Source organism: Pieris napi, chromosome 11, assembly GCF_905475465.1.
Source record: "Pieris napi chromosome 11, ilPieNapi1.2, whole genome shotgun sequence".
NCBI lineage: Eukaryota > Metazoa > Arthropoda > Insecta > Lepidoptera > Pieridae > Pieris > Pieris napi.
This window is the reverse complement of record NC_062244.1, coordinates 5,457,475-5,472,226: the sequence shown is the minus strand read 5'-3', so window position 1 is coordinate 5,472,226 and position 14,752 is coordinate 5,457,475. Positions and strand designations below refer to the sequence as shown.

The window sequence follows — 14,752 nt, the reverse complement described above, 5'->3', positions numbered from 1 at the left end:
TCACGACTGATTTGAGAGCGCCCCCGATGCGAAAACCGCTGTGTGAGTTCGAAAAGTGAGTTACAGAATCGCAGGGCTGGAGTAAAATAAAATAAGAATCATTTATACCTGCTGAACTTTCTTTTCACCATCACGTTCTGTAGTAGGTAATCGTGCACTCGCAGATCTTATAAAACCATCAGAATTAGGCTCCAGTTTACTTGCTTCTTTCAGGTAACTTCCATTTGATCCATCACTCATTACACTCCCACTTCGGTTCAAGTAATCCTTTTGTTGTTCTAAATCTTTCTCTTTTAGCATCCAATTAGAGTTTAATCCTTCTAGATCACTGTATTTTGAGGTGTAGCTGATATTATCGCGTTGTTTTGCGCCAAATTCCGTTTCATAATTGTTGTTTGGTGTATGAGCGTAGGGGGACTGCAATTGTTTTTCAGCTAAGCCACTTGCATATTTTGCGAGAGGTATCTGTATGTTACGAGGCGCAAGACCTTGTTGCTGCAAATATTGAGCTGACTGTCTCATTTTTTCTGCATAGCTCTCTTCGGAGTAATATGTTTCTGAACTGGGGTCGTAATATGAGTTAATGTCAAGGCTAGACTTAGGCCGCTGTGGATTTTTATGAGGATCTAAATTGTTTCTTGTTGGCATTGTCTTATTCAATGATTCGTTTCTAGCTTCGTACTCTAGAAAGTCTGCGCTATGTGGCCTGGGCATGGGAGGTTGTATGCCACTTGCTTGCATTTTCTTCCTTCGAAGAACTGATGGCCCGCTAAACACTTTCTCTTGAGTCTGCAAAGAGTTCATGATATACGTAGTAAAATAAGTAAATATTACATTTTTTGTATATGAATACCTAGTCATATTTAAGTTATACTGAATCTTGGCAAAAGCTATGGTATTGCTTTGAATCCTATCTCTTGCAGAACTCAATCCCTATACTAATATAACAATAAAACATTTTACTGTAATACTACAAAAACTAAAAACAATTGAAACCTACCTGATTGGGCTTTTGTTGCTGTTTTTGACTTGACAAACTAATATTATCTCGATGAAGTGATAAATTAGGTGACTTCGCAGGATTTTCACTTGAATATGGAGAGTATACATCTTCATAATCACCAAGTTTGTTTTTATAACTCGACATCGTAGTGGATCGCCCGTATGCATCGGGCGTTCGTCTCTCCATAATTCGATCATTTACACTGTTCGTTGGAACCGGCTTTAGATCCTTTAATTCACCATACACATCTCTAGCGTGTGCATTATCATTACGAGTTTTCGTTTCTGGATAATTGTCTCCATAACTTTTTATGGATTTTTGATCAGTGTTTTGTGTTTCAAGAGGAATACGAGTTTCCTGGCCTGAATAATTTTGTAAGAAGGGATTATTTTGTGTTTGGTACATGTTTTCATCGGGAAGACGTCTTGTTTCAAAAGGGGGCGATTGTGGGAATTTATACAGTTCTTGAGGTCTTTCGTGGTTCGATCCAGAATTGTGTAAATCGTTAGATCTTTTTGTTTGATAGAGAGGTGGTTGGGGAGGCGACTGTGGGGTTCTGGCGTAAGATTCTTGATTCGCTTTACTTCCATATTGATCTTGATATTGCTTCGAAGTGCTTTGATTATATTGAGACTCTGGTTTGATCAAAAGATCGTAATTTGGGTCGTATCTGAAATAGTAATAGGTATTGAATATGTAACTATAACTTTGGTCCACTACAACAGCGTATATCTTTATACTAACATGTCTGAGCCTGGTGAATTGTATCCATCATTTGAGCGTCGTGGCTTGGGAGGTGCATTTGCGTATGTAGGTCCAGGAATATCGTCATCCTGAAAATATTTTAAAAATACCTTTGTGAACTCAACTACCAATAAACTAATATGTAAAATGTTTGCTTATAAAATTAGCTGTATGATTCATTGTTACAAAGAAACAACTTAATATATATAACTTCAAACCCACTTATATAAAATTTTGATCCCACGTCTTTATTTTACCGCATTTTATTGAACAAACTGTTTTTTGTTTTGTCATCATTAAATTACGACTCTCAACCACAGAGGAAATAAAAACCTTTTACTTAATTTAATATAAATTAAAATAAATTTTATAAATTGTGCACATATAATCAATTCTTTCATGATATCAATTAGAGTTTAGACGGCTCATTGGTCTTGTGGTTAGTACCCCTGACTGCGAATCCATGGATCCCGGGTTCGATCCCCAGCTGAGACAAACATCGATGTGATGAGCATTTGGTGTTGTGCTTAGGTCTTGGGTGTTTAATTATGTATTTATATGTCTATCTATCTTTAATATGTATGTATATCCGTTGCCTAGTACCCACAATACAAGCTTCACCAGCTTAGCATGGGACTAGGTCAATTGGTCTAAATTGTCCAATCATATAAAATATAAAAATAAAAAAATTTGTAAGTACATAATATGTCTATCTATTACTTAAAAGAAGAAAAACTAGAGCGGTTAGTATTGGCACCGATCAACATTTACAGTTATGCCCATAAACCGGTGACTGTCCTTGGTTATGCTCTAGCGGATTGATTGAGGACTTGCATCGATTCACGTTATGCACACGATAATACGTACCTCTGGTTTTGCAGTTCGCTCAATTTGTTTCCGTTGGTGTTCGCTGGAAAAAAAAAGAGTTTAATAAATTCCGAACAGACGTATAACGAACAGCGCAATCAAACTAATTTATACTTCTTTTTGTCTGTATTTTTGAAGTTACACTTCTTTAGGCACGTTACGAAAAATTGATGAGAGTGAAATTTTACGATGCGCGCGCACCGTGACACAAAATTAACAGAATGAAGTTGCCCACGGAAGATGCTACGGCATTGGACATAATTTAAAAACAACATTCGAATAATAATAGAATTTATGTTACACTTAATGTAAGAGATTCCAGTCTTTTATTATTTAATTGTAATTAATTATTTGCATGCAATCAAAAACTATTTTTAATAATGCCAAAGAAGTATAACATCTTACGCGCGTACATAAGTAGTACATGCACCCTGTTTTTTTATATTCAAGTACACAAACGCTAATTAAAGATTTAAGTTGGCGCCTGTTAGTAACGGTGACCCCATAGCTGGTGCTTTCCTCGCTCAAGGAATAAGTTGGCAATACAGCGAGGAAATGCTGCCAGCATTAAAGGTATACTTACAAACTTTTTACATTTGTTTTAATTTTCCATTAATAAATGTTTCATTATTTTTATTACTATGTAGATTATAATATTGTAAATACTGTATATTTGTGTGTTGGAAATAAATATTTGAAAAATCGCTTCTATTTATACGTATTTTACTTTAACCTATACTTCAGGTGTAGCTTAAAGCAAACTATGAACAAAATGCAATAACAGTAACAACATGGTTGCGGGTAATACCTTTGTGATTATAGGACTACGCAAAAATATATACCTGTAGTTTTGCATAAGCGCAGCCATAGTTAGTCCCTTAACCCATTTCATCATAGATTCTTGATCCATCGCTGCTAATACGTACGTCCGCATATTTGCGTGTTCTAATTTAAACGCGTACTTCCTCATTACCTTATCTTCACTAGTACAAGCTGATACCTTATATGATGGTAAAAGAACGGACCCCAACAGTTTTTCTTCGTCTTGACCTATAAAGATAAAAGTAGAAATATTTTGTGTAACATTACGAAGATTTTATTAGTTATGGAGCGTTCAAGTATAACGTCACGCAATTTTTGGCCATTATTGACAATCGCCGTATCGTTTTTCTGTACCCAAGTATAGTAAAACATTTCGTTATCACCTAGTGACTCTTTATACCTAAAAGTTACCATTATGTGGTGATAAGTACTGGAAAGTCGAAAATAATATTAACAATAACGCGTAACTCAATCCCCGCCCCGCATCGTAACGTCACAAAAGGAATACTTGAACGCTCCCTAATATAAAAATATGTACTTACTTTTATAGTAGAATAAACAGTATTCAGATAGCACGAACCACCTCTTCCGCCACACTTTGAGGCCATCGGATCCTTGTTTATAAAGCATTCCGGATATAGTAACAGGGGCAGATGGAATTCTTTGCGCTGTTGGTGACCGTAAAGCTTGGCCACTGCTACTCCTGCGACTTTCAGTTGATGGGGACTTTACGCTAGGCGAACTGGATTCACTGGACTTCATCGGAGACATCGTGCCCGTGTTCCTTTTTAATTGGTTATTAAAATCGGTTGGTGGGGATCTATGCTTTGTCTTCTCATCCTCTGGCGGACTTCTATACCGTTCAATCTCCTTAAATCCTTCTTGATTTTGTTGCCATTGCGCTTCTTGGAACTGTTTATTTTGCCTCTCTATCTCTCTATATTCATTATTTTTAGCATACTTATCTACATCTTTCTGAATATCTCCTGTATACTCTTTGAAATCATTTCTACTACCGTACCTATCCAAATCCCTATAGGAACTGTCAGAGTAAATGCTGTTTTGTAAGTTAGGTGGAGGCTGCACTCCATGTATTTGTTGCAATAGGAGTTGTCTTTCAGCGAATTTTTGTTGTTGATGCATTTGTGCCTGATTCTGATAGTGGAGTTGCTGTTGCATTTTTAGCTGTTGGATTTCATTGTACTGTCTCCTCAAAAGCTCTGTATTACTTTGAGGTCCTATTCTATTCGAATATGGCAAATAAGGTTTTGAACCATACTGATTCATATTAGGTCTATACATAGGTTGATGATTTTGATATATTTGGTTACTGTCTTTCGGTGGGTTACGTTTCAAATAGTCTTGATAAACTTCGGCGTTGTACCCCTTCGGGATGTTATGTACAATATCGTGATTAACATTATGATCTGTATGAATAATTTGCTCTGTTCTTTCAGTGGTTGGAGATTGCTGTTGCTGATAGTTGTAGTTGTCATTTGCGCCATAATGTCTTGCGTATTCGTGATTATGACTGGTTCCATATATTTCATGTCTGTTTTCTAAAAGGGGTGATCTCGCGGTCATTGTTGCATGATATTGATTCTGTATGAGTTGCTGCTGCTGATGTGTAACGCCATTTGGCTGATTTTGTATAGGTGGGTTGGATGTTACGTGATTGGACATTTGCTGCTGGGTGTATATTTGGTCAGGATGAACATGGTGGGCCATTATGTGTTGGTGAGTCAGCGGTTGCTGAGCTGGTATAGTTTTCTTGGCGTCCATTTGAAACTGCGTCTGTTGGAGAGGAGGATCAATCCTGAAACAATGAAAGTAATACCTTCATCAGTGCATCTTTTACTTCTAAAATATAGAAATAACTAAGACGTCTTCATTATTTCCTAATGGCAGGAAGTGTTACCAACACTCCGTCACTCAACAATTTCCTATGGTAGGGGAGCCCAAGAGGGGATTTCGGGATTTACTAAAGCGCGGCAGATTAATATATAGGGGGATACCTTGTACCCGGTTAAGTACCTCCACAAAATATGAGGCCCATATATAAAGCCGCACGTGAAGGAGACAGGATCAGTTTAGTAAAAAAAAATTGACCATCAGAAATTCCCGAGCGCGTCAGATTAAGGTAGGGTGAGTTAATTACATCCTAAAAAGTGTATATTCCACTAATCTGACAATTTGAGAGTGACGGAAAAAAAGGGGAGGGCAACAAAGTTGTAAAAAAAAAACGTCATCTCGACATTCTCGAGCGTAGCTAATTTTTTTTTTATTTTGAAGGAAATAATTCAAGAATAATGAAAAATATATAATCTGACGATTACCGCAAGCCGAAATAACAAAAATTCGTCGATAAAGTTAAATGCGTGCAGCTGCGTGATGCCTACATTTCCTTAAACCGATCGGAATCTACTAAACGGCGTTCTAAATATTTCCCTCAAAATTACATTTCCTGTGAATTTGAACCGATTCGGACCGATAGATTTTGAGAAATTTTGAAAAATCTTAAAAAAATAAGAAATATTTTTTTTAAAGTGGTTTCTTTATCGATCAACTTCAAAAACTAATCCGCCTTTGAGCTTGAAAAACCACGTCGATCGCCACCAAGCTGGTCAAAAGCGGTTGATTCGTTCGAGAGATATCGTACACGAAAGAAACCCGAAAAAGTGTTTTTTCGGGATTACTCCAAAATTTGTGGTTCGATCAATTAAAATTGCAAAACTATTTATGAGGATGATAAAACTGCGTCGAATGCCGCCAACCGCGTGAAAATTGCTTGATCCATTCAAAAGTTATTGCGGTTTGAAAATTCCAAAAATAGTGTTCTATGAAACTTCTATCAGACTTTCGAGCTGGGAGAGCTCAAATGCATAGAAATGTTATTTCTTTGAACTCAGCGAGCTCAAAATATCAATTTTAAGCGCCCAGGAATGGAATTAGCGGGAAGTTGCAGGGATGGCCCTTTAGGTGAACCGTTTTTCTATTTTTTTTTTGGCAGATCAGGCGAATCCCTCTAGATAATCGTCAGATTATGAGACAGTACGTTTAGAACATAAAGATGAACCACATATATCTTAATCTGACGCGCTTGAGTATTTCAAAATTGCGATTTTTTTTTGCTAATTAAGAAAATGGCTGTGGGTTTGCGTCCCATCGAAATCGTCAGATTTGTGAATGAGAGCTTTTTTTTGGTGCACTTAACACTCCCTTAGAAAATCTGACGCGCTCGATAAATTTTTTTTTTTTTTTAATTTTCAACCCTTAAATACAACCACCCGCATCATGCAAACGATCAGATTAACATACGTACATTATTAAAAATACGTAGGGCATAGATGCTATCAATATCTGACGCGCTCGAGGATGTCCATGCAACAGTTTTTTTTACATATTTAACTATCTATAGCCGCTTCCCCCACCGATGAAAAGGAATTTATCATATAACATTTTTTTCTTCTTTTTATCTAAGCTTTGCATCCCAATAGGTCTCTACGACGCTCGAGTAAATCCCCATTTAGCATCGTGGGCTCCCCTACCACTATACGATAATGACAAATACGGAAACGTCTAACGACGTCTTCATTTAGTGCAAGTTATTAGAAACATCATTAGAGAATATTGCGACGTGTGCATTACGCACAGGCATAATAAGGCTTCTTTCCCTTTTAATAGACTTATATTCTTAGGTACACAGTATAAGCAATATATTTTATAGCGTCCGCTTTAGTATATTTAATTGGTGTTGAAGGGCACAGTATAAATTATGTTCGCGTATAAAAATCAGTAAACACAATTCCTTCTTTACTTCATAATTTGTTTAGTCTGGCTCATATATAATGTAGCGGTCTACTTGGAGAGATGCCAAAGCAACTTTCACATTTAGATCGCGACACCATACCTGATGAATCCCAATGTCAATCGAGGTATTGACCTGTTTTAGATCCTATTTCGAAGTGTGCTGTTTCATACACTTATCTCTAGAGTAATCTAATAATAGAGGTTACTTTGAAACATCTAGGGAATCAACAACAATAGATGAAAGTTTTAACACGTTAAAATGCACTCTTGCTTAATGCATTTTACAATAATCGCATGCGTTCATCGCAGTTTATTGCATTGTATTTTAAGTGTAGCCTTCACATTTAACAACCTAGTTCTATTTAAAGAAACATTGTTCCACAGAGATCCAATCAGTGTATTGTAGAATTGTTGCCTAAATCAAAATATCATTGATGAATGCAACTACAATCTTGTGTCACTAATAAAGTTTCAAATGTTTGTTAGGCCGTGTATAAAAATTACTATTTATTTGTTAAAAGGTTTTTCATATGTATTGCAGTAGAAATATCGCTTATAATATCTAAAATTCAACGTCTATGTGTATAACTAATTATAAATAAACGGCTTATAAGAAATTTATATAATTTGACTTGATAATTAGATGTTAATGTTTTTTTGTTTAATAATTGACAATAATTGTTTGTCTTTTGGTCTATATTAGGATGACCGACGCACCTTAAATAAAAACTAAATCAGTCTAATTACCCCGTTTTAATTAAGTTCTACTCTGTCTCTTTTCATCACAGTGTAAATAAAATTTGACAGAAACATTAGAGGACTTTAGTAAATAATATTATGTTAATAAAATAAGTATAAATACAACAGTGGCATTAAATCACCATAGAGATACTAAATGTAAGTTTTAAAGTAAGCTTTATCATATTGCTTAACGAATTCAATGGAAATCAAAGCTTTGTAAATTCCAATGCAACAAAAAGCATGTATGAGCCAATCAATACGACAATGATTCATTATGAAAACGCAAAAAAGACGTGCCGCGGGAAACAATTCTACGGTACTATATTGTTAGCATTGTTAATAAACGATCAATTAATAGTGTGAATCAATTACTATTCTTAATTAGAACCTCTTTTAACGTATACGAAAAATATAATTCGTTAGGGTTTAAAAATATACCTTTTCTTAAAAAAAATTATTTGTTTTTCTCGCTCAAATGTTGAAAATACGGCTAAGAATGTTTTACATTGCTCTGCAAAAATGTATTTATCTTTGGAGCGCAATTTTTTAGTAAAATAATTGACAATTAATTTATTATTATTAATACAGAAAATATGTAGCCTATAGCAGTAAAGGCAGGCTCGCCCATGAATATTGTAAACAAAAATATTACCGATGTAGCCGGGGCGTATTTCGCGAGACGTGTGATGGGAAGTTTAGAGATAGAAAAAGTCCCTGGACAATTGAAGGAATAGGTATTATTAATACAAAAAAAAAGGCTGCAGGCATTTGTTTTTGTCATAACCGATACCTTTACGTAATGTATATATACCTACGTTTCTGTTAAATCCAGATATTAAATTAGCTAGTCCCAAAATAAACACAACTGCAACTAGCGATTGTATTTTACTAACCTTTATAGGTTACGGTAAATCGTAGTAATTCTAAGAAGGCCATCCTTGATGTACCAGTAATGTAAAAACTCAGGTACTATGTAGGCATGTAGCCAGTATTTGCTTACGGCGTATATCAAGTGTCCTTATAAAAACGCATTACTATTTCATTTGTATAAGCTGTCAAACGCGTTCAGTAACTGGTTTTTAAGGCTTGGGAATCGATAGATGAAGTGGGTCCCAACTAAACAGTTTTTATATGTGCATATTAATGTGAAACCGCAATTTCTTAAGATCTTCCTGGATTAGCTTTAAAGGAATCAACCAAAAGCATACTTGCAACGAGCTCATTCCAAGTAATCACGAGAAATGCATCCATATTGAACGGCAATTAATTATATCAATTCTTGTGTTTTTGTCAGTTTCTCAAATATTTAAAATCTTTTTCTATATATTGTGTATTCTTGCTGGCTATATTTTAAGCTTAACTGTTTTTTTTGTTAAGTAAGCTGTAAAAATACGTAATAAATAAAACTACATCATTTTTCACTTTAATTGTAGGTTATCTTGTTTTGTGAGGTATGTTTTAAAAAAGTTTATGGGAGCCTTTGTTTTCTGTGGCGATTTTAAAAGCATTTAGGGGAAATTAGTGTGGTATTTTTGCCATTTTAAGATATGTGGAGGTCGAATGTCGAGCGGTCATGCCTCTCATACCGCGATCAGCCAGGCTCCCGCGCATTCTTACTTCGAGGTTAACAACCTGCGTATACGCTGTCGTCCTTGCGCTGTGCTCCTTTCTACAGTACATAAGAAATTCCCAAACGGGATACGTAACTATCGTTTCCCACTTGCTACACACGTTGACTACCTACTAAAAAAATAGAAGAACGCGGTATTCGATCATTGAAATTGACCTATGTATTTAGTTGTCATACGCAAAAACTCGTGAATTTTTCTATAAAAAGAATTACCGAAAAACCAGATGTTCTTTTCGTATAAAACAAGGTTATATTAATGTTATACTTTTTAAAATAATTGACTTTCAGACATGGAGATATTTTCATAGCTCCTTTGCTTATTAATAGCTTCAATGATCTAAAATCTAAAACACTTCATACTATCGTTAAAAATTAGAATATTCATGAACTAAGACTGAATTAAGTTTTATCAATAGAGAATACTAGAACGATAAAAGGTTCGTGTTATTTAAAAAAAAATTATATGCACAAATTTTAAGTAATATTTGTGATGTGTACTTACTTATATTTAATAGTTTTTTTTAAGCGTCATACTGTAAAAATTACGACGGTAGAATTTTATTCAAGATATGAAAAAAACATTTGGGTCAAATCATATTGAACATAGGTAAAAAACTTGGAACATTAAGAAATATTTAGAATTGAGAGCAATGACACTTAGCGTATCCGGTTATTTTGACTTGAACAAATTGTTATTGAAATTAATTTTATCATTAATGTTGCCAGAGGGCAGTGTTAGGATACCTACCGGGCAGACAAAGAGATAGCTGTTAACTCGATGCCCAGTCGAATTAGAAAAAAAATATGTAAATAACATTCCAGACAGGAATGTTATTATATATATATACTAGCTGACCTGGCTAACTTCATTCCGCCCTACAACCTTATAATATCGTTGTTACTTTAATTTAACTTATTTTAGGATTTCATTAATGTTAAGTATCACATTAATACAACTTTTTTGCAAATACAGAAATGTTTTATTGCTTGCCATTGCGAAAGAAGAATGGCAGTTTTACACATTAGGCATCTTCTCTCTAGCGTCAATATGGCGATACTGCATGTTAAACACTTTCTGATATCCAACATCTTTTGATCAGGATCAAAGCATGGTTATGCATCTCCTCATTCACCTCAAGATCGGAATTTCTTGAACTGACACGAATTCGACGTAAAATGATGCGTAGTTTTGTCAACAGATGGCACCATATGGTTTTTGCATTCGTCAAATTAATTAATTAATTTATTGTTATTCGATAACTTATCCGATATTTTATTGCTTATTCTGTTATTCGGGACGGAAACAAATCCAACAAATCAAAAACCATGGCAATCGGTCCAGCCGTTCTCGAGTTATAAGTGTTGTAACAAACACGACTTTCTTTTATATATATAGATATATATATGTAACTCTTGAGTTACTGGGAGTCTAAATAAAAAACTTCGAACAAATTCGAACCGTGCCCAGCCATTTTGTAACTTATATTGTAGTTCATACGATTCTCTACATTTCACACATTTATTAATTAATTATATTTAGCTAATTAACCAGGAAAATGTGCCAAATATACTTATCGGTTTATCTCGTTAATATAGAATAAAAATACAAACTGAGTTGATCTCATTTTTTTAATTAGAACTAAGTTTATTTAACTTCTGTACTTTAGAACAGCACACGCAATAATTGAAAAAAATCCAAACTTAATCCAATTTCACCAAGGTGATCACAACTTAATTAAACTTAAAAGAAACCATAGTTTCTCTGTGGCCGATATTGCGAAACGAATTGTCTATAATAAAGTTGTCTATAGAAAAACAATACCTTTCACCCTTTCAATAGCATCGATCTGATAAGAATTTAAGTACTATCAGCAAATATCAATATTTTGCGTAACAACATGTATATTGTATTTTTGTACACAAGTACAACACATATCCTACATAAGATACACCAATATTAAAGAAAGGGACACAACGTGTCATTTTTTTTTTTAAATTGTGCAGAATAGTGCAAATTTCATGCAATAGATGGCGTTAATTTAGCAACATTTCAATTAAACTTTAATCATAATATCAAATACATATTATCTGTTAACTGTGACAGTCTCTGCCTGACCATGATTGATGTAAAGTATTCGAGTTAAGGTGGGAACTGACCAAAGTTACGAGGTGTAATGTAGCATTCACATCGAGCGTGTTAAGTTGCGTATAAATTAAGCGCGGCAGCCGCGCGAGCCAATGTTCGACCAGAGTTGACCTTCATTTGCCGCGCGAACCAATATGTAGATATAAAGTTAGTTGGACGTGACTGCCGCGCGCGGCAGGCGATCCATCACGAACAGACCGCGGCGGATAGTCAGACCAGTTCACTCTTGTAAACCTGCGAGTATGGACGCGCGTGGTCGGGCGGCTGCCGCTTTCATTGTGATTCACCATCTTATTTGTAAAAAAAATAAATATTTATTTATTTAATTTTTCAAATGTAAACTGAACTTTATTGACTATAATGACTCCTTTTCCAGTCTTTGATTATTTAATTGTATGTAATTAGTTATTTGCATGCAATCAAAAACTATTTTTAATAATGCCAGAGAAGTATAACTTCTTACGCGCGTACATAAGTACACGCACCCATTTTTTTGTATGTAATTAATATATAATTGTTATATTAGTTACTTTATAAGTTATAGCTTTGTCATCAATATTTAAATCCAACTTTATATATGTACAACTGTATATGTACGCACCCTTTTTTACGTATTCGCCGCGCGAGCCAAATCACCAAAACTATAACCGTCCCAACTGCGCGCGAGCCAACGACTGAAGCTCCTTTGATGCGGTCTCAAAAACCGACATCGAGCGGATCGACCCGCGGCACGTTCGAGCGCGGCAAGTTTCGAGTCGCCGCGCGCGGCGATCCCGTCTACATAGAGCGCGGCCGCCGCGCGCGCCAATGTTCGATGGTTTGCCGCGCTTAATTTGTACGCAGCTTTACGCATCGAGCAGGTTACGCTGTGTTCTAAAATCGGCGTAACATTCTCGTCAAAACTCTGTGCTCCGCTTTCGCCGCCAGTGTTCACGAGATGGCCAACAGCGAGGACGTGTTGATATCTTTCATTCTATTTAATTATTGTTTCATCCAAATTAAGAAGAAGAAGAAGAAAAAATGTTACTGGACATCAAACTTATTTAAAAACACAGGCGTATGAGGTGGTTTGTTATTGATTGCAATATTAAAAAACCGAATCATTACTGGACAGTAATCTTTCGGTTAATATTAAAGACCTTTGTATGCATGTCTCGATTTTGAAGAACTGTTGAATTTAATTGGACCAAAAGTACTTAAAAAAGACACAATTTATATAAAATCATAATCATGATCACTCACGACGTGCGACGCGTACTGACTGAACCGCGTAACAGTCAAAGGATTCGCTGAAAAACCGACCGGCGGGTGGAGCACTCAAAGCGAGCAACGAGTGGCTCGTTGCTCGCTTTTTCTGCTGGTTTCCCCGTAACACGACGTACTGACTGCACGAATGCTCGCTGTGTAACGTGTTACATTACACCTCGTAACTTTGGTCAGTTCCCACCTTTAGATAATGTAACAAATTCATTATTTTATTTTTTAAGAAGAATTATTTAAACAATTGTAATCACAGGTTGATAGGTGTTATTAAAGTGACAGCTGACGTTTGTTTACCTTCACCAATGTATTATTATTTATTTGGTTGTTTAATCAAAACAATTGATTGTAAAATTATGATATATGCGTTAATTGATGCTTATGCGGTAATTCCAAAAACTATTGCCAGTGTCAACTATAGTCATTTAAATCATTTTATCTATTGTTAAAAACTTAGTGTTAAATGATATGTCAAAAATTATAAAATCTAAAGTTACAAGTTGTGTGAAATATAAATAAATAAAAGGTGCAGGGATTTCGCCATGTAATAGTACTGTCTGTACATAATCAGTAGACCATGGCACTTGACAAAATGCAACGTTTTGTGGGTTTTTATATCCGTTACTAATCGTGAGAGAGAGGAAAAATTTGCCGCGTTTTGTTTTTACACCAACTATTGCAGTATTAGTTAGTAGTATATGTAAGTATATTTTATCTTCCTTTGATATCGAATATTTTCGGAGTGTTGAGAAATACCAAAACCAATAAAATGTTGGAAAATAGCAAAAAAGACATTTATTTTGTTATAATATACATACGTATACATTATTTTGGTAACTGAATGTTTTTCAGTCTGATAATACAATAGTGCCAGGAGGAAAATATTTCTAAAATACCAACGTTTTTTAAACTTTGCACGCAACCAACACCAACGAAACTAAAATAGCAATTAAAACAATTTCAAAGCTTTTCAAATTTTATTTTCTTTGACCGTACTCGGTTTACATTAACATTTTTCGCTTCATTGAATAATATCATTATTCTGTATGATAACGGTGATTTGACAAGTACATTTTATAAAGCATAAACACTAGTATACGGTCATAGTACATTATTGATATAATATATATATTCACCCTTGCTTAAAAATAAAAAAACTTAATCTGTTTTTATTCATTTGCAGATAGGGCCAGACACAATAAATAGAAAATTCATGATTTATGAAAAAGAAAAAACTTAAACCGTAATCCCGTAATGACTGATTCATCAGAACATCGGAGTAACTGTAATAGCGGATAAAAAAATACACATTTTTGATGAAATATGTCTCGCGGAAATAGTAACAACAATATACTACAGCTCAATACAATAGCTAAGACCTAAGCGGGAATTTAAATCGGAACTATTGTCAATTGTCAAACGGTAGAATGATCGAATCGCGCATGTGATTCGAGGGTTGTCGGTGCTAAATTGTCGGCCCTTGACTTGCGAACTGGTAGTAAATGTAAATTTACAATTAATTTAACTTTTACTAACAATTCATAAGTGTACTTTTTTACCTACATGAATAAAGATATTTTGAGTTTGAGTTTGAGTTTTAAATCTCTATCGCTGACCAATCACAGTCAAACGAAACACGCCATTCTAACGTGTTTCGTTTTATTCTAACCCTTTGAGCCATAAGCATGGCCGACTTAAACGTTGCTACCAATTTCATATTGATATTGTC

General features: G+C 34.9%; 1 protein-coding gene across 7 annotated transcripts in view; it reads right to left on the bottom strand.

Annotated features, from left to right (window-relative positions):
- Positions 1-14,752, bottom strand: part of LOC125053654 — a 67,789-nt gene that overhangs the window by 18,804 nt on the left and 34,233 nt on the right. For all 7 annotated transcript variants that reach the window (XR_007117601.1, XM_047655123.1, XM_047655127.1 and 4 more), the window contains 6 exons: positions 3,979-5,252; positions 3,457-3,664; positions 2,615-2,657; positions 1,748-1,836; positions 1,001-1,673; positions 109-789 (listed from right to left, as the gene is read on the bottom strand). Coding sequence is in view for 6 of the 7 variants with exons in the window: in XM_047655123.1 (XP_047511079.1) it covers positions 109-789; positions 1,001-1,673; positions 1,748-1,836; positions 2,615-2,657; positions 3,457-3,664; positions 3,979-5,252 (2,968 nt within the window). In the remaining variant the exon portion in view is untranslated. The remainder of the gene's footprint in view (positions 1-108; positions 790-1,000; positions 1,674-1,747; positions 1,837-2,614; positions 2,658-3,456; positions 3,665-3,978; positions 5,253-14,752) is intronic.